The 18,983-nt window shown below is 50.3% G+C and overlaps 1 protein-coding gene across 5 annotated transcripts in view; it reads left to right on the forward strand.

Moving 5' to 3' along the window:
* BRD4 (bromodomain containing 4) overlaps positions 1-18,983 on the forward strand; it is an 85,991-nt gene that overhangs the window by 54,250 nt on the left and 12,758 nt on the right. For 4 of the 5 annotated variants that reach the window (XR_012657539.1, XM_075076039.1, XM_075076035.1 and 1 more), the window contains exons 10-14: positions 2,771-2,980; positions 3,631-3,830; positions 5,580-5,881; positions 7,528-7,638; positions 18,753-18,805. Coding sequence is in view for 4 of the 5 variants with exons in the window: in XM_075076039.1 (XP_074932140.1) it covers positions 2,771-2,980; positions 3,631-3,830; positions 5,580-5,881; positions 7,528-7,638; positions 18,753-18,805 (876 nt within the window). In the remaining variant the exon portion in view is untranslated. The remainder of the gene's footprint in view (positions 1-2,770; positions 2,981-3,630; positions 3,831-5,579; positions 5,882-7,527; positions 7,639-18,752; positions 18,806-18,983) is intronic. The other variant, XM_075076037.1, reaches the window with a different exon arrangement.

Genomic DNA, 18,983 nt, shown 5'->3' on the forward strand with positions numbered 1-18,983 from the left:
GCGTTTTCCGACCAGCAGCCGAGTGAATCTGATCTGAAATTCCAGGCGCTCTCGTCGCCGGCTGAAGGGTTTCACAGAAACTCGCCATTTCTTCTCTTCGCCCCATTTTATGGGCGGGGAATCCTCAGCGACTGGCATCGCCAGGTGATGCCGTCTGGCCCGAGGGCTGTATGAAATCGGGATTTCATCCCCATCAATCCCCTGGACAGGCTCGGGAACGCGTCCCTGCAAAGACAAACCACTCGGGAAACTTAATTTCTGACATAAAGATGGGGGGAAAAAAGGGTTTTTTGAATGGAATAATCCTCAAAAAAATGAGTGTTAAATCTCAGAGGAGCCCGGTAGCGGCGCTGCGACGGAGGCAGGTACTGAAATACCAACGGGATCCCGCTCCCCGCCTGCTTGAGCCCAAGGTGGCACCTCTCCGGTTGCATTTCCTCCTGCCTAGAAAACTCATTTCAGGAATAAAATTAAAAAAAAAAAGAAAGAGGTTTCCGGAGCGCTGCTGTGGTTTGGAAACAAGACTGAGGGGTCAAGTTGGAACTTGAGTTCCCGTAAACAATATACGCGGCGTCTTGCTTAATAGGCAGCCCCGGTCGCTGCGTTACCCCTCCGCCCTGGAAACATCGGCCTCCAAAATAACTCGCTTTGCTGCTTTTTGTTACCGCTTCGTCGTTGGAAGAGGATTTCTTGGGGTTTTCGGCCTCGTGGAAGAGGTTGATGGGTTATGTTTGGCCGGGCAAGGGCGGGTCAGCGGTACCGGCGATGCACGAGAGAGTAGCACTAAGAATCCCGGATTAAAAAGGCATTAATTAGCTTGTTACCTACTCGCAGGGTTTTTCTCTTCCATCCTTCCCTGAGCGGATTCTTAAAGATCCTTCGGACACTGAGGGGCTCCGAACTGATGGGTTACTTTTTAACTTCACACAAAGGAACTTCCAGTTAGCCTTTCTGTTCATTAAATAGGTATTAAAAAAAACCCAGGAAGGTTTTATTTCTGGCCTTAGAGGATAGAAAACTCGAGTCTATACGGCGGTGTAGCGTTGCCTGCCGGTGGTGATAAAGCACCGGACTTTTGGGTTCATGGAAAACAAGAATTAGGTCGTAAACGACCGCTAAGTGCCGTGACTCAGTGACAAACACGTGCCGGCCTCCGTCGTCCCGCAAGCGACGCCGTCGCTGAAAGAGCTTGGAAATCTCGCCCCTTTTCCTCCAACATTTTCTGCTCCTTCCTCTGAAATTTGAGCCCAGAGCACGTCAGTGGAGTCAGTGGCATTTCTGCCAGCAGATGGAAGCAGCAAAACAACGTCTGCGGCGCCCGCAAAAGCCGTCGCTGCTGAAAGCAAGCCCTTGAATAAAGGCAGGAGGAGGCTGAGGATGGAGAAATGCGGTCCAGCAGCGCTCCGCCCGCTCACCTCTAAGAGGGAAGGTGAAAAAATAATGCACGTCGAGGTAGGGGAGAGCCCAGCAGCTCCTTAAAATCCCACGGGTGAGCCTGGACTAGAAGAGCCCAAAGCCTCCACGAACGAAAATACCGCTCCCGCGCTCAAGTGATGGGTTAAATCAGCGCGATTTGATGTTACGGGGCTTTTGACTTGCTGAAGGGTTTAGGCTGAGTTGTATAAATGTATACGAACCCGCATACGGTTAATATTTAGTCTGTTGAGTTCTAGAAATAAACCACAGGTCTCGCCTGGTGGGTTTCTGGTCTCAGCCACGCACCCGGGGACTGGGAAAATAGAAAACCCGAATCAGAACTGCAGAGCGAACGTCAATTCTTGGGGCGGGAGGAGGAATTATCCGTTGGGTTTTTATGACTCGGCGTCGAAGAGGCGGATGCCGACACCCGTGTCGCCTTCGGGTTGTCCTTCCTGCCAGCGCTTGAGTCGTCTTCTGGGAGCTGCGGGTCTCCTTACGGGCTCCAAGCGGAGCTCGGTGCGAGTTGCTAAGCTCAGAAATAAGTGCCTGCTTTCTAAACACCTCAAAGGAGGTGAATCGAGCCCGTTTTCAGGTCTCACCTTGTAGGAGGTGCCAAAAAAATGGCATTTTTTTTGTCTGCAAGTGCTTCGCCTTTCACAAGGTGGCACCTTGTGGGGGGGAAAGGTCTCTTTTTGGGTACAAACAGCACTTGTTCCTCTTCTGGGGAACTAAAAATACCACACGTGCGTCCCTTCCTTCAAAGGAAGTCGATAAGCACCGAGAAATACAGCCAGGCTCTAAATGCAAGCGGGCTCTGCCACCTTATCTGCCTTGGTTTCAATGAAGAGGGATTTTCATATCAAGGTTTAGGAGAAAAACGGACTTTGGCGTTGCTGGGATAAGGGGAATTAAACGGGCTTCGCACCCGTCGCTCTTGGGGATAACGGGAAACGTCCTCGCGCAAGCGTTTGGGTTGAATCGAGGCGGTTTTCCTGGGATGTGGGTTGGGGAAATCCAGGCGGGCTGGAGGGATGGGGGTTGCGACAGCGGAGCTGCGGCCGCAGTTGAGCCCTCCGTGAATCCGTCGCGAAAGAAGACGTAGACGATCTCAAGAACCGGGACGATGAGTCTTGCCGGTAAATTCTTCCCCAAAAAAACGTCTTGGAAACGGGTAAAATTCCAAGCGGACTCGGAGCGTTCGGGAAATCTTGTCTGTGAGACGCGGGATCGCGGTGTCGGTTCCTTGGGCGGAGACGCCGAGTCCGTAGGGAACAGCCTGGAGACGCCAACGGCGCTTGTAGCGTCTCGCTCTGCCAAACCTGACGTTCTTTTTTCCCCCCTGTATTTTCAGGACGTGTTCGAGATGCGCTTCGCCAAGATGCCGGACGAACCGGAAGAACCTGTGATTCCAGCTTCTTCTCCCGTGGTGGTGCCGCCTCCCACCAAGGTGGCTCCCCCTTCGTCCAGCGACAGCAGCAGCGATAGCTCCTCCGACAGCGACAGCTCCTCCGATGACTCCGAGGAAGAGCGAGCTCAGCGGTTAGCGGAGCTCCAGGAGCAGGTACCGTGGCCCTCCTGATGGATTGGGGGTGGCCAACGCGTCCTCTTCGTGAACTCGGTGGCTTTGGGGACTTCGCTCAAAGCCGTAGATTTTCTAGTTGTACAACAGCAACCGTCAGCTGCAAAGTGCTCCAAAATAGTTCGTTTTAAAGCGAAGCACGAAGGAATCGGTGCTTTTCAGGACGATCCTTCCGGTTCCCAACACAAGGCGGTCCCCAACGGCAGGAATTTGCTGCCCGCGCTCGGGTGGCACCTTCCGAGCAGGCAGGAGGCTCCGGGGCTGCCCCAACTCCCGTAAAGCCAGGCTTTACCCAGCGTGGGGGAAGCCCACGAGATAAGGAGCAGCCCTCCAACCCATAGCCTCATCCTCCTCATCCTCCCCGCTCCGCGGCACCGTTGGCGCTGGTAATTAAAGCATCGGTAGCGCCGATGAAGCGGGCGGGGAGAAACACCCTTCAAGAGGTTTCCTTCCTCTTGCAGTGGTCGGTGCTTTAATAGACAGAAGTGACGGTGCGAGGAAAAGGTGGAATTAACTGGAATTAATAGGAAAAGATAAAGCGTTGGGCAGTAGGGGAAAAAGTAAATTAATATGGAAGAGGAGGCGGTGCCGGGCGAAAGTATCTTGATCTTGTGTGTGTCTCTGCGTCGCAGCTGAAAGCCGTGCACGAACAGCTTGCAGCCCTGTCCCAGCCGCAGCAGAACAAACCAAAGAAAAAAGAGAAGGACAAGAAGGAGAAGAAGAAGGAGAAGCACAAAAAGAAGGAAGAGCTGGAAGACGCCAAGAAAAGCAAAGCCAAGGAGCCGCCACCCAAGAAGGCCAAGAAAAGCAACAGCAACAGCAGTACCTCCAGGTCAGCCCCAGCCCTCTCCCGTCACGTAATCCTTACGTTTTACCGCGCGGCGCTTGTATTTTTTCATTTCCCTTTTTGCTAATTAACTTCATTACGCGCAGGATTCTTGACGAGTAACGCCTTTGCTGGGCCCCTCGCCTGCGGAGGCGTTGCTTGGGGTCAAGTCCCAACCCACGAGCTCGGCTTTATGGTTTTTTTTTGTTGGGGGGCTGATGCTTTTGCTGCTACAAACGCGCCGAGTACGGGAGGAGAAGGGGGGAAAAATGACGTGGAGTTGCTCTCCTGGATCTCAAACTCTTGAATCCTTTTAATTTTTCCTCCCCTTCCCTTTTTTTTGGAAGCCGTAGGTTTTAAATTAAGAGGTAAGAGGCCGAAAGCCGAGTCTCTCCCGCTTGTCAGCTCCCGGCTCGAAGGGCAGGCAGGATCTTGGTGTTTAACCCGAGGCGAAAAGTTGTTGTTTGCCATATTTAGCTGTAACGAGATGAAATTAAGAAGGAAATAACGAGCTTGTCTCTGTCCCCGGGCCTCACCTCAGATCTGAAGCGCTCAAACTGCGGCTAAACCCGAGGCTGACACCAAGGAATCCCCGTAGCTGGTTGTTTTTCCCTTCTTACGACCGTAATTTTTTACGGAAGCTGGGTTTTACTTCTCGTCCGGGGCATCAGGCTCTGAAACAGCCCAACCTCTTGCTTTTCCTGGCGAGAAACGAGCGGCGTTGGTTGAGTCGTGGTCCAGGAATTCCGCTCCGGAACTGCTCCGGCTTCGGATTGAATTTAAATTCTCTCCTGGAGCTGCTCGTCGGGGCGGGTGGCTCAGCCTTGGGTGTCTGGCAGCAGGTTGAGCTCAGCTTTGGGTGTCTGACAGCAGGTTAAGCTCAGCCTTGGGTGTCTAACGGTGGGCTGAGCTCAGCTCTGGGTGTCCAACAGTGGGCTGAGCTCAGTTTAAGGTGTCTGGTAGCGGGCTGAGCTCAGCTTTGGGTGTCTGACAGCAGGTTAAGCTCAGCTTTGGGTGTCTAACAGTGGGCTGAGCTCAGTTTAAGGTGTCTGGTAGCGGGCTGAGCTCAGCTTTGGGTGTCTGGCAGCAGGTCAAGCTCAGCCTTGGGTGTCTAACAGCAGGCTGAGCTCAGCTTTGGGTGTCTGGCAGGGGGCTGAGCTCAGCTCTGGGTGTCTTAAGAGCGGGTTGAGCTCAGCTTTGGGAGTCTAACAGTGGGCTGAGCTGTTGAATTACCTCCTGAAGATGCTCATCTTTTGGGGAGAGCAAGCGTTGGGGTGGGTAGCTCAGCTTTGGGTGTCTGACAAGGGGCTGAGGTCAGATTTGGGTCTCTTAACAGCGGGGTGAGCTCAGCTTTGGGTGTCTAACGGTGCTGAAGAACAGCTTTGGGTGTCTGACAGCGAGTTGACCTCAGCTTTGGGTGTCTAACAGAAGCTTGAGCCCAGCCTTACTGTCTTACCAGTGGGTTGAGCTCAGCTTTCGTGTCTTAACAGGGTGGAGCTCAGCTTTCATGTCTAATGGGATTCAGCTCAGGTTTCGTGTATAGCAGGGTGTTGAGCTCAGCTTTCTACGTCCCAGCCTCGTGGCTGAGCTTCAAGCTCGAGCCATAAGAGAAAAAGATGCTCGTTCCCAGGGTGGAAAGTGAAAAACCCTTAAAACCAGAGCGATTTAGTGGTTGCAGTGACGAGGTTAGACCCACGCGGCAGCGTTTCGGCATTCCGGTGTGTTCTGCAATAACATTTTATAATTGTTCTTAAGTAGTAAGAAGGAGCCTGTGACGGTGAAGAACAGCAAGCCCCCTCCAGCCTACGAGTCCGAGGAGGAGGAGAAGTGTAAACCCATGTCCTATGAGGAGAAGAGGCAGCTGAGCCTGGACATTAATAAACTCCCCGGTGAGAAACTGGGCCGAGTTGTCCATATCATCCAGTCGAGAGAACCCTCGCTCAAAAACTCCAATCCCGACGAGATCGAGATTGACTTCGAGACGTTAAAACCATCCACCTTACGGGAGCTGGAGAGATACGTAACGTCGTGTTTACGGAAGAAGAGGAAACCTCAAGGTACGTTTTTGCCTTTAAACCAGTTTTTTCTCCTTATTCCAGCGACGTTTCCCCAGGCTCGAGGCAGAGGCGGGTATTAAAAAAGCCGAGGGCGGGTATTTGGCCAGCGGAAAAGGGGATTTTATTTAAGAGCTGCTGTTTCTTCAGCGGCGCGTCAACGTGGGGGTTAAATCCTGGCGACACGAGGCCGCCGGTCCCTGCGTCCCCTCGAAATGCCGGCGCTTTAATTCCAATTGAATATCGTTCCAAGGTTTTTATTAAACCCGTTAACGACCTTTCTGAGGATATTTTGATACATTTTTAGATTTTTTTTCTTTCTATATTTTTCTATATTTTTAATATTTTGATATATTTTTAATATAACTTGATACATTTTTAAATACTTTGATATATTCTGATATATTTTAATACATTTTGCTCTATGTTAATATATTTTGCTCTATTTTAATACATTTTGCTCTGTTTAAATATATTTTGCTGTTTTAATACATTTTGCTCTATTTTAATGCATTTTGCTCTATTTTAATACATTTTGCTCTATTTTGATACCTTTTGATATGCGTTAATCTATTTCAGTCCATTTTAATACTTCAATATGCTTCAAATAGAATCCAAATATACTTTATACCCGTGTTTTATTTTGAATATATATGAAAATATACATTTCTGTAATAAATACACGTATTTATTAATAGCCAAAGACCAGATAAACCACTTTTTTTACGGAAGTCACCCGCAGCGAACGGGCGATGTGGCGGCGACGGGGAGAAACAAGGGGAGTTTAACGGGAATCCCTCGGTTTCCCGTGGCCGCGGGGTGACGGTGACTTCCCGGGATAAATCCATACGGAAAACAAAGCCGGGGCCAAATCCTGGAAGGTTTCTTTATCCTTCCGTACCCGAGAAAAATGCTTAGATTTTTTTTTTTTCTTTAATTTAAGGTTTTACAGGTTTAGTAAAGGGCTCTGACGTTGCCAGGGCCTTGAGCAACTCCTGACCTGTTCCTGCCCCATTTTATTCTCCTTTAAGCTATTAAAAAAAAGGTATTTTTATATTTTTCCACTGCCTCAACCTCCTGCCGCCTCCTTAGACCAGCAAGTTGATGCAGCTTAAAAAAAAAAAGCGAGTTTTCAGCCCCGTGTCACGCAGCCACGCGGGATTAAGCACCGGCTCCTGGCTGGCACAAGCGGGGTGGAGGCGGAGAACCCCCTAGTCTTAGGCCAGCCTAAAGCAGCTGGGTAAAGCCAGACCTTCCTACCCCAGAAGGGCTTAGAAGGATGAAGAATGACCCTGCTTGAGCAAGTGGGTGTGTCTTATGCAGCCAGATGTCTGCTAGGCCGGGCTTAAATCCCGGCCGGCGCCCACTTTGGATGGTGCCACGAGGGGACACCCCCGCCACCCTCCACCCCATAAAAAAATCATCACCCCAAAAACCTCCGAGACCCCGCCACGTCCCAGCGATAGAAATAAGCAGAGACGCAGGATTAAAGCTTGGCTTAACCCCTGCGCAGGAATACCCGGACGCCGCGGGTCTCGCACAGCCTGCTGGTGTCGGCAAGGGGGGGAGCAGGCGGGACTCGGGGTTCTTAATTATCCTTTTAATATTAATTAATTATCCTTTAACGCTGTACTGTTATCTTCTTGCAGCGGAGAAAGTGGATGTAATTGCTGGTTCCTCTAAAATGAAGGGGTTCTCCTCCTCAGAGTCTGAGAGCACCAGCGAGTCCAGCTCCTCCGACAGCGAAGATTCAGAAACAGGTTAGACGCAGCTTATTTAACGACTCAGTCCTAGACCTGGTTTCTGTATAAATAAATATGTTTTCATTCCTGGCTTGGTCTTTAATTTTTTTTTTAATTTTTCTTTATTTTTTTCTACTATTATTATTTTCATTTTTACTTTATAACGAACAAACGTACGTACGCAGCCGCGCGTTGGTCGGGTTTTTGGGGCTCGGCACGGACAACTTGGCGGTCGCGATGTTGTCCCTGGCAGTTCTTAAGCCCGACGCGATGATTAGGTTTTTTTCATAAGTTTTTCCTTGCCGAGCTTAGACGCGAGCGCGGGAGCCCAAAAAAACAGCGTGCGTCTGTTTAATGGCCTAGATTTGTATTTTTAGAAAAAAAAACCCACTGTTTTTCCCACAAAGGAGAGGGATAAACCGTGCTCAGCACCACTGCTCGCGCCGCAGAGGAGGGAGAAAGACAGAGGAAACGGGGTTTTACGTGTAAAAAGCCTTTATATTTTTTTTTATGGGCAGGTGTCGAGAAAAAAAAGGATTTGAAATGAAATTTTAAACCTCTGGAGCGTCTCCCTCGTACCACCATCGTTCGGGCTTAAATTAGGCTGTTCTCAAATTCTTCTTCATTATTACGCTTTCCTCGCTAGCCTTCCCTCCTCGGTTTTAGGGAAGCAAAGCTTGTACCGTCACTTAAAGCTGTTTTTTCCTCCTAGCTGCTATCTCAGCTTGGACTCCGGAGGTTAAGCTGGGCTTATCCCAGCACTTAAGTCAACATTAAGACTTACTCCTCTCCAGCGGGTTGGGAAATCAGGAGATGCACGTGGCAAGAAATAGTCTGGGCTTATTTTCATGGCTGGGTTGGGTGCGTAGGGCAAATGACACTGAAAAAAGGAGGAGAAAATCCCCCCCAAAATGCAATAAACCCCCAAAAATAAAGCAAGACTGATCGGACTCGCCTTAGAGGCGGTGCTGGCAACGCTTCCCAGCGATCTTCCGCTTTTTTAGGGTTGTGTTTGTCTGGGATAAGCCCAGAGTCTGAAGTCTTTGAACATATTTACCTACTTCAATGTATTTTTAATAGAACCAGGCTTTATTTTTCTGGAAGGAGGTTGAAAGGTTTTGACGGAGCGTTTCAGGGTGACTCTGGCGATCAGAAAATTAAATCATTTTGTGCTAAATTCTGCCCTGGTTTGATGGGGGGAAGGAAAACCGCCCGTATTTATGCTCTTAAACGAGTTTTTTATCCAGTTTCTCTTTATTTCTGCCAAGCTCACGATGGCATCAACCAAAATAAACTGTGTTTATCTGACCCTCCTTACGGTGTAGCGTCAGCTTTGGCCAACCCCAACTCCTCCCAACCCCAGAGCCTTGACCCCGGCGTCCCGTCTCCCGGTGGAACCCCTCCGAAAAAGCACTCGCCCGTTGAACCCATCGGCTCCAAATCCCAAAGGTGCCAAAATGGTGGTTTTCTTTAAAATTCTCTTTTGCGTTTTTCCCCCGCCCGCAGCCGGTGATAGCTCCTCAGCCGGATAGCAGGATCCTCGACCACGTTGTGTTTCGGGTGATGATTTATAGGGATGATCTCGGGGATCCCTCCGGAGCGCGGCGCCGGGGCCGTGAGGTGTCAGGTGGGAGTTTTCGGGACGTGCCGGTGCCAACCCTTTCTCGTTTCAACGAGCAGCGCCTAATTAAAACCTAGAAAGGCACCAAAATCTCCTCCACGCCGCTCACTCCGCCAAAAACCCGCCTCCGGTGGAGCGCGAAATGCTCTTTTTTGAGTGTTTCTCCCCAAACGGTGGCTGGGTGGAGGCGGCGGAGCGCGGGGTTGCTCTTGCGTTTGAGTTTTTACATGTTTTTGTCCTCTTTTTGGCCGCTTTCCCCCAAATCCGACGTCTCTCCGGTGTTTGCCGTCCCAGCTGTGGGTGTTTGGGATTCGGTTGGCCAACGTAGACCGACGTTATCCGGGTCGGGCTCCGGCTCCGGGGCTTGGAAAGGGCTTAACCAGCGCAGCCCCAGCGCGGATACCCTCGGTCTGGGCCGGAGATCTGACCCGTAGCGCTTTGGGTAGGAGGTTAATTAAGAGAATTAATCTCTTCTAGGCAATTAATTTCCAATGCCGATGGCTTTTTGCTCTCCTGAACCTTTTTTTTTCTCCCTTTCTGATAAAACCCACGGTGAAAACCTGTGGCCGCAGGGATTTGCCCAGTATCCCGTCGATCTCCGTCCCGGCATTTGCAGTGTTACCCCTTGGATCACTTTGAAGTTGGATTTTAAGACCTTCTCTGACTTTTTAAAAGACCTTTTAGGACGCTTGAAGACATTTTAAGACCTTTTAAGGTTTTTTAAGATGTTTTAAAAGAACTTTTAAGACGTTTTAAGGCGTATTTTTGACACGATACTTTTCAAAGACCTTTTAAGGTGCTTTAAGATGATTTTAAAGGCCTTTTAAGATGTTTTAAGGTGTATTTTTGACACAAGGTGTTTAAAAGGTCTTTTAAGGTGCTTTAAGACATTCTAAAAGACTTTTTAAGATGTTTCAAGGCATATTTTTGACACAATACTTTTCAAAGACCTTTTAAGGTGCTTTAAAAGACCTTTTAAGGCATATTTTTGACACGATGCATTTAAAAGACCTCTTAAAAGGCCTTTTAAGACATTTTAAGGTGTAATTTTGACACAGTGCGTTTAAAAGACCTTTTAAGGTGCTTTAAGATGTTTTGAAAGACCTTTTAAGATGTTTTAAGGTGTATTTTTGATGCAAGGTGTTTAAAAGGTCTTTTAAGGTGCTTTAAGATGTTTTAAAAGACCTTTTAAGGCATATTTTTGACACAATAAATTCAAAGACCTCTTAAAAGACCTTTTAAGGTGCTTTAAGATGTTTTGAAAGACTTTTTAAGACGTTTTAATGTGTATTTTTGACACAGTGCATTTAAAAGACCTTTTAAGGTGCTTTAAGATGTTTTAAAAGACCTTTTAAGGCATATTTTTGACACAATAAATTTAAAAGACCTTTTAAAAGGCCTTTCAAGATGTTTCAAGGCGTATTTTTGACACAGCGCCTTGACAATGACGTTAATTTAACGGCCCGGAGTGGGACGGGGCCGTTAGTTTTGCCATTGTAAAATACTCGTATATTTATTTTTCGGGGAGGATGACGGTGGCAGCCCCCGCGCTGGCTTAAGCGGAGAATAAGGTTTCAAATTTTGCTGGTGGACTTCAAAATTTACCTTGCAAATTTTAATAAGCTCTGGTATTTTAACAGTCTTGTCTCTCAGCGAGGCTCTTACGTGCCCACTGAGCCGCCGTCCCGGAGGAGTCACTTTGTGCGATCGGTATTTGCGATTTTAAAATCGGTGGCGACCGTCGGTAACCTGGGATTAATTTTTTTTTTATTTAAACCTTGGGGTTTTTTTTGCGTTTGCTTGGGTTCACCGTCAAAAAACGAGGCGTCCGATGCTCACGCCTACGAGCAAGCGCGGCCGCGATGGAATTATAGGCTAGAACTAACTGCGATTAATTGCAGCTTCGTTTTTATTCCCTTTAAAACATCGTTTTGCTGCTCAGCAGCGGCTCCCGCCAGCTGCCTCTTGCCTTTTTGCAACCCAGAGCTTTTAAAACCTGAAGGATTTTTATTTTTCCCGCTTGAATCCGTGCGACGTCTCCAGCCCTGCGTGTAGCTGGCGATTAAACACGTAATTTTATTAAATCAGGAGTGTTTTTTGCTGAAAATCTGCTGAAACTCTGAAAATAGGAGGCTTCAAAGGGAGGAAGAGAATAATAATACTGGTTTTAGAGTGTAGGAGATGGGACTGAGCCTTTGCCTTGAGCTCTGAGAAGCCGGAGGTGCTGATCGAGAGGGTTATTCCGGTTTAACTCGTCGTAATTAGCAATTAGTGGATGCAAATGACCCCAAACTCCAGCCTGGAAGCATCTAGGTAGGATTTTTTGCTTGCAAACAGCCGGGAACGAGCTCTCTGAGCAGCTCGGGTGCTTCTCCCAGCTTCGAGCATCGGCGCTTGGGCTGGACTGTGGTTGGTGCTCAGGGGACTTAAAACCTGGCCTACTTTTGGTGGGCACCAGATTTTGGGTTGCTTAACGGCAAACCGGACGGGCTCTGCCTCTTCGTCCTCACCGCTCGGCTGAGCGGGGTTATTTTATCGCCCAAATATTTTGGGAGAAGCTTCCCGAGACCCGTGGAAGACCGGTCGAGGGGGGAGGAATCGCGCAGCCGCAATAATTAATAGTAGCGATTAGAACTTCAGCGCTTAAATCTGAGCCTCGGTTAGTTCCCGGTCGCTAGTTTTGCTTTTCTTCTGAAAATTCCTGAAGGAAAATCGCTTTTATCTGCGCGTTTTTTTGCAGTTGCGTAAATGAAAAAGGTTTGCAGCTCGCTCGAGGCTTCAGCAGCGCGGTTACGTTTTATTAAGGATTAAAAAACGGGGTTAGAGCTGGCTCAGCAATGCTGGAAAACCCGTTTGTGGGATTGCGGAGCTGCCTCCAGCAGATCTTCTAAGTGCTTCTGCTCATGAGTTACTAGTTCTGTCTTTAGTAGGAGAGACCTTACGTAAGGCTGGGTTAGCAGTGGGTTAGGACTTCATTCCGTCTCAGAGTTGAAGATCTATCTCTCGGGTTTAATTCTGGGGTAGCCGGGTTTAATTCGGAAATATCTGAGTTTAAATCACAGGTACCTGTTTTTAATTTAAAAGTACTTGAGTTTAATTTAGAGCTACTTGGGTTTAATTCAGAGCTTCGTAGGTTTAAATCACAGGTAACCTAGGTTTAATTCAGAGGTACCCGAGTTTTATTTGCAGGTACCTGAGTTTAATTCAGAAGTACCCAGAATTTGCAGGCACCTGGGTTTAATTCAAAGGTACCCAGGTTTAGTTCGCAGACAGGTTTAATTCATAGTTAGCTGGGCTTAATCCACGTGTACCCGGGTTTAATCTGCAGGTACCTTGATTTGATTCAAAGTTACATAGGTTTAATTTGCAGGCACCTGGTTTTAATTTCAAGTTTTAAATCACAGGTACCCAGGTTTAACCCGCAGGTACCTGTGGCTGCCGCTGTAGCATTGGCTCTGGTTAAGCTCAGTTCCAGCCACCGAGGTACACCCCGCGTCCTCCATGCGCTGGCTTATTTTAGTGAGTTTTAATCCTAGATCCATTTTCCTCCGAGTTCGAGAGGGAGGCGGATTGATTTAACCCAACCATTCGTTTTTTTCAAGCCAATTTGCTCCTTTTTGCCCCATTCCCAGGCTCGGTTTTTATGCCGCAGTGTACGATAGGAAGCACTTAGAGTCCCTCGTTGACCTGCCACAAGTCTTCCCCCAGCTTATCACCACCTTATTTGCTCGGCAGGAGAGGGCACAGACCTCTTAGACTCGGTTTAGCCGCGTTTACCCATGGCAAGGTGCCACGGCGCAAGTACAGGCAGGAACTGTGGCCGTGCCGGTTAATCTTGGCTTAGAAGAAACTCAGACCATTGACGATGTGCGGGCAGGGAGTCGCGTAACGGGCAGCGAGGCTTTACGCTGCCGCAGGCAGCACCTCTGTGCTGATAACGGTGCCAAAAAAAACCCAAATCCCTTTAGTTTCACCCTAGAAACGCTTCGCGATCGCTTTGCTCAAGGACGGGTCTCACCAGAAAGTCTCCCAAGTGCCGTGCGGCGCCTCGCGGTGACGCCGCGGGGTCCCGGTTTGCCGGCGGCGACGCGTCTTCGCCGCGGCGGAGTGGCTGCGCCGGCTCCGGGTTGAGCATCTCCTCCTTGGGTGCAGCACCCAATGCCCCGTCGAGTGGCTTTTGGGTCAAATTAGGCAAATTTTGGTGTATTTAATGGGATTTGGAGAATAACAGCCAACGCAGCCGTTCCTCCGGCAGCGCCGCGGTCGCCGGCATCCCTGATTTTGGGGGGATTTGTGGGGTCTGTGGGGCAGACGAAGCCACCGCGCTATCTCCAGGAGCAGAATTAGTTAAAATTAATATTTTCCACTAACAAAAGCCATCCACCACTGAATCCAGGAGGCCCCATCATGGCTCAGCTGCCCTAAAACCCAATAGAGAGTCCCTTTTATATCAAAAAAATCTTATTTCTAACCAATATTGTATCAAAAAGTTGCTTCTGGGTGTGGTTTTTTTTTAAACTCAAGTCACTTTTCGCATTTATTCTATTTTCCCCAGATAAGTTTGTTATTTTCCCAGGAGACGCGGGGGGAATTATGTGGGACCGTGATTTTATTGGAATGTATAAACTGCATGTTTTTAGCAAACTTGTAATTTTAGATCTATTTTTTCCCTGAATGCACCAGCCTGTTGGAAAATCGGGATGAATTTAACTACAAACAAACCATTTCCGTAACCGCTTTTATTTAGATTCCCCCCCCGCCCCCCTTATCCTTGATCTGCTACAAATACTTTATAGAAATCTGTTTATTTTTATATTATCTCTGCATGCTTTGGATTTTGCAGCCATGTAATCACCAGCTTCTCCCCCCCACCCCCCAAAAAAACAGAAAAACAGGTAAAAATTGTATAGCTTTGGTATTTTTATCTTTAAATAATAAAATCAATAAAGTGGCTTCCTATGGAAAATGCACTTTTTTTGTATAATCATGGTATTTTAACCAATAATATGGAAATTATGATGATAGTGAACCGCATGTCAGTGTTTTGCCATTCCAGGTCAATTTGGGTGGGAGTAAAAGATGAGGATTTAGGGAAAAATAAAATATATACACGTGGCTGTCGACACGCCAGCGGGAGCGGAGCCTCGTGCACCGGTTTAACCTTTCTGCTCTAAAAACATCGCAAAATGAAATGAAATTACCTTTGTTGTTTTTTTTTTAAATTCCTGGTGATTTTTAGCCCCTCGGATGAGGTTTAACCGGCCAGTGCGAAACGGCGTCGGGCTCGGAGATGGGATGGGGCTTCTTGTTGGCGCTCTTCCTCGCCGGGGAGACGCCGGTAGAGCCGTTGAACCACACAACGCCAACTGTAGCCCAACGACGTCTTCAGCGGTGAAGAAGCTTCATCCTTCGGTGGGGTTGGCATCTCCGAAGTCGCCAGTGCCACCGGGTGATTCCCCTGGGACCGTCGTGGCTTTGGTGCTCATGGTCTCCGTTGGCTTCTTCTTGGCCGTGAAGACATCTCTGGCCAGCGTGAAACACTGTCGGCGTCAGAGATAGGACGAGGCTTCTTCTTGGTGCTCTTGCTCCCCGGGGAGATGCTGAACCACACGATACCGACTGTGACCCAACAACCATCTTCAGCAGTTAAGAAGGGTCATCCTTCGTTTGGGTTAGGCAAGCTCATTGCGTCTCTGAAATCACCGATGCCACCAGGTGATCACCCTGGGACCGTCATGGCTTTGCCGGTCATGGTCTCCGTTGGCTTTGTCTTCTTGGTGAAGGGTCTCCCAAAGCATCCGTTTGCCGGCGGATGCTTTCAGCCACGGTTGCGGTTGATTCACGTGGCAGGATTCACCCATCCTGCTCCAAGGTCTCGCCTCGGTTCGTTGTGGCGATACGTTCGGCTTGTACCGACAACGATGGCAACGCCTCCGCCAAAGAGGCTCCCCTGGGACAACTGCCGGGTCTTGGCATGTCGGAGGATGGGTGGAGAAGAGCGCAACCACCTTCCCCGACGGAGCAACGATGGAGAAGTGGTGGGTTTGGAGCAGCCGATGCTCGTGGCTGAGCCGTAGCGGCTCCTCTTCCCACCCAAAATGGGAGCAGGGATGTGCTCGGCCAAGACACCGCCATAGCACGCAGCTTTTTTCGGGAACAGATGCTTAATCCCTCCTGATCCCGGCTTAGTCCGTGGCTTTTCTCCTCTCTTCCCACCCGACACCTGCGCTCTGCGGCTTTGGGTTTTCTTTCCATGAGTGCTTTTATCCTGATTAAAGAGGATGAGAGAGAAACTGGGGGGCTCCATGCAGCCGCCTCCGCTCCCCATTTGTTGTGCCCCAGATGTATCTTATCCATAAGGAGCATTTGCCGGAGAAACTTGTGTCCCCTTCTTGTCCCTGCTTCTTCTCTGGCATCAGAGGGATGAGCGGTGAAGCCCTGCAAAGCGCTTTCCCTCTTGAGGGGAGAAGACATCAGGTCTTGGTCTTTCTGGAAGGTGGGTTCACAGCCGGCATCCATCCAGAGCCGTGGAGGCCCACCTGGAGCTATGGGCCACCCAGCCAGACCTGCGGATGCCCATCTAGAGCTATGGATGCCCACCTGGAGCTGTGGACACCCAGGTGAAGCTGGGGATGCCAATCAGGATCCACGGACACCCATCTGGAGCTGGGGATGCCCATCTGGAGCCATGGAATGCCAATCAGGATCCATGGATGCCCATCCAAAGACATGGACAGCCATCAGGAGCTCTGGATGCCAATATGGGTCCATGGACACCCATCAGGAGCTGTGCATGGCCATCCAGAGCTGCAGATGCCTGCCTAGAGCCATGGAATGCCAATCAGGATCCATGGAGACCCATCAGGAGCTATGGATGGCCATCCAGAGCTGCAGATGCCCATCTGGAGCCGTAGATACCAATCAGGATCCATGGAGACCCATCAGGAGCTGCAGATGCCCATCTGGGTCTATGGACACCCATCTGTATCTGTGCATGGCCATCCAGAGCTGCAGATGCCCGCCTGGAGCCGTGGATGCCAATCAGGATCCATGGAGACCCATCAGGAGCTGTGGATGCCCATCTGGGTCCATGGACACCCATCTGTATCTGTGGATGGCCATCCAGAGCTGCAGATGCCTGCCTGGAGCCGTGGATGCCAATCAGGATCCATGGAGACCCATCAGGAGCTGTGGATGCCCATCTGGGTCCATGGACACCCATCAGGAGCTGTGGATGGCCATCCAGAGCTGCAGATGCCCGCCTGGAGCCGTGGATGCCAATCAGGATCCATGGAGACCCATCAGGAGCTGTGGGTGCCCATCTGGGTCCATGGACACCCATCAGGAGCTGTGGATGGCCATCCAGAGCTGCAGATGCCCGCCTGGAGCCGTGGATGCCAATCAGGATCCATGGAGACCCATCAGGAGCTGTGGGTGCCCATCTGCATCAGTAGATGCCAGTTTGTAGCTGTGGATGCCGATCGGGATCCACAGATGCCTGCCCAGATCCATGGAAACCCATTGGATTCCTGGACACCCATCAGATCCATGGAAACCCATTGGATCCATGGACACCCATTGGATCCACGGGCACCCATCCAGGTCCCTGGACACCCATCGGATCCACCGAAGCCCATTGGATGCATGGAAACCCGTTGGATCCATGGACACCCATTGGATCCACGGACACCCATTGGATACATGGACACCCATCGGATCCACGGATACCTATCCGGATCCATGGAAACCCATTGGATCCGTGGAAGCCCATCAGATCCATGGACACCCATTGGATCCCTGGACACCCATTGGCTCCATGGACACCCATTGGCTCCCCGGACACCCATCGGAACCAGGGACACCCATCGGATCCACCGACACCCATTGGATCCAGGGACACCCATTGGATCCCCGGATACCTATCGGATCCCCGGACACCCATCGGATCCCTGGACACCCGTCGGATCCCTGGACACCCATCGGATCCACGGACACCCTTCAGATCCAGGGACACCCATCGGATCCCTGGACACCCGTCGGATCCATGGACACCCATCGGATCCACGGACACCCTTCAGATCCAGGGACACCCATCGGATCCGTTTGGAGCCGTGGACGGCCACCCAGACCCACGACCACCCAAGGCCGGCATCGCAGTGCCCTGAGGAATCCCACCTCTCCTCTTCCCGCCCCCCCCCGGCAGCACTTTAATCCCCGCCTCGCTCCTCACCGTGTCCCTGGGTGCCGGCGTCCCCTGCGACCTTCCTCTTCCTCTCTCCCGCCTCTGTTATCCGCGGATCTGGGCTGTAACGCCAGGAATCCTCAACCACGGGCTCAAAAAGCCTTGTCTACCTTAAAAACAAATACTTTATTTAAAGCCAAGCATTTGCAGGTGGATTAATGGGAGCCGAGCATCCCCGCAGCGCCCGGCACTGAGATTTTCCCTTCTCCCCTTCCCAACCATTTTATGGTTGGGTGTTTTTTCTCCCCCAAAAAACTACTTTTTTATCTCCTTTAGCCTTAAAACCCGCAGAACGGCGTCACGTCGGCCCATCACCCGGCCTCTGGGCACGCTCCAGTGCCGATACTGGTCACCGGCGCTGCCTTATAATTAAGCAAAAGCAGAGACGAAGGCGTAAAGTTAAGAAATTCGTTTAATTTCTGGAGGGATTTAAGAGAAAATCCCATTTGGGAGACGCTCCCCGGGCACCGGGTGCTTCCCCCCGCGCCCCGAAAATGGTCGCGGCGAGGGTTTAGTCCGTGACGTTTTGCCAGGCACATCCAGACACTGCGCCAAATAAAGGCAAAAATCCCACCGCCGAGGGATTTTTGGGGCTGGATGAGCGCTCTCGGACGATGTCTTGCGTTTTTTTTCTTTGATAATTCCCTGTTCCTTGGCCCGGTTTAGGGAGGAAATCCTGGGAAATCGTCGCCCCGGACCCAAACTCAAGGCAGTTGTTTTCGATGACGATGCTTTAAAAATATCCCCAGCGGGGAGGAGGCGTGAGAGATCATCCCGCGGGAAGCTGGCAAACCCAAACTTTCCGTGGATTTAGGAGGGAAGGGGGGTGGAAAATTGCTGTTTGCGTAGCCGGGATATTTGATACCTTATTTTTTTTTATTCCTCCTGCCAAGTCTCTCGCTCCTTATCTCCCCCTTCGGAGCAAGACGACATTCCTGGAATAGCTGAGTCTGGTTGAGCAATGGTTTTTCTTGGCTGTTGGGTTCTTCTCCACCGCGAAGATGCCGGTGGAAGGAGCCCAGGGGTCTTCGCCTTCGGTTTTTTTCTCCTTTTTGCTACAATTTTCTCCTTGCGATGGCAGGGGGGTGAAAACCCCGAGCCTCCGGGCGGGAGGGCCCTGGGGAAATCCAACCTAAAACCTTCTACTTTGCCGCCGTTGGTACTGAATCGGTGCCGTTGAGTTTTTAATGGGGGTGATGGGGTCGAGCGGCACCGCTGGGGTACTAACGTTTGCTCTGTTCCCCCCTTTTTTTTTTTTTTTTTTGGCAGAAATGGCACCTAAATTGAAGAAAAAAGGGCATTCGGGGCGAGAGCAGAAAAAGGTAGGAGACGGCACGTCCTTCTCATCTCACTTGAGTTGGGATTGAATCCCCAGGGAGGTTCAGGAGCGCCGGCAATGCCGGCACGCTCCGCTGGGTTGATGCCCTCCCCCGTGCTTGGCCAAGAAGGCTTTTGGTTTGCTTGGAAGCTCCCCCAAGCCAGCGCCGGTTTGGGGGGGCC

Source organism: Phalacrocorax aristotelis, chromosome 28 (assembly GCF_949628215.1).
Source record: "Phalacrocorax aristotelis chromosome 28, bGulAri2.1, whole genome shotgun sequence".
NCBI lineage: Eukaryota > Metazoa > Chordata > Aves > Suliformes > Phalacrocoracidae > Phalacrocorax > Phalacrocorax aristotelis.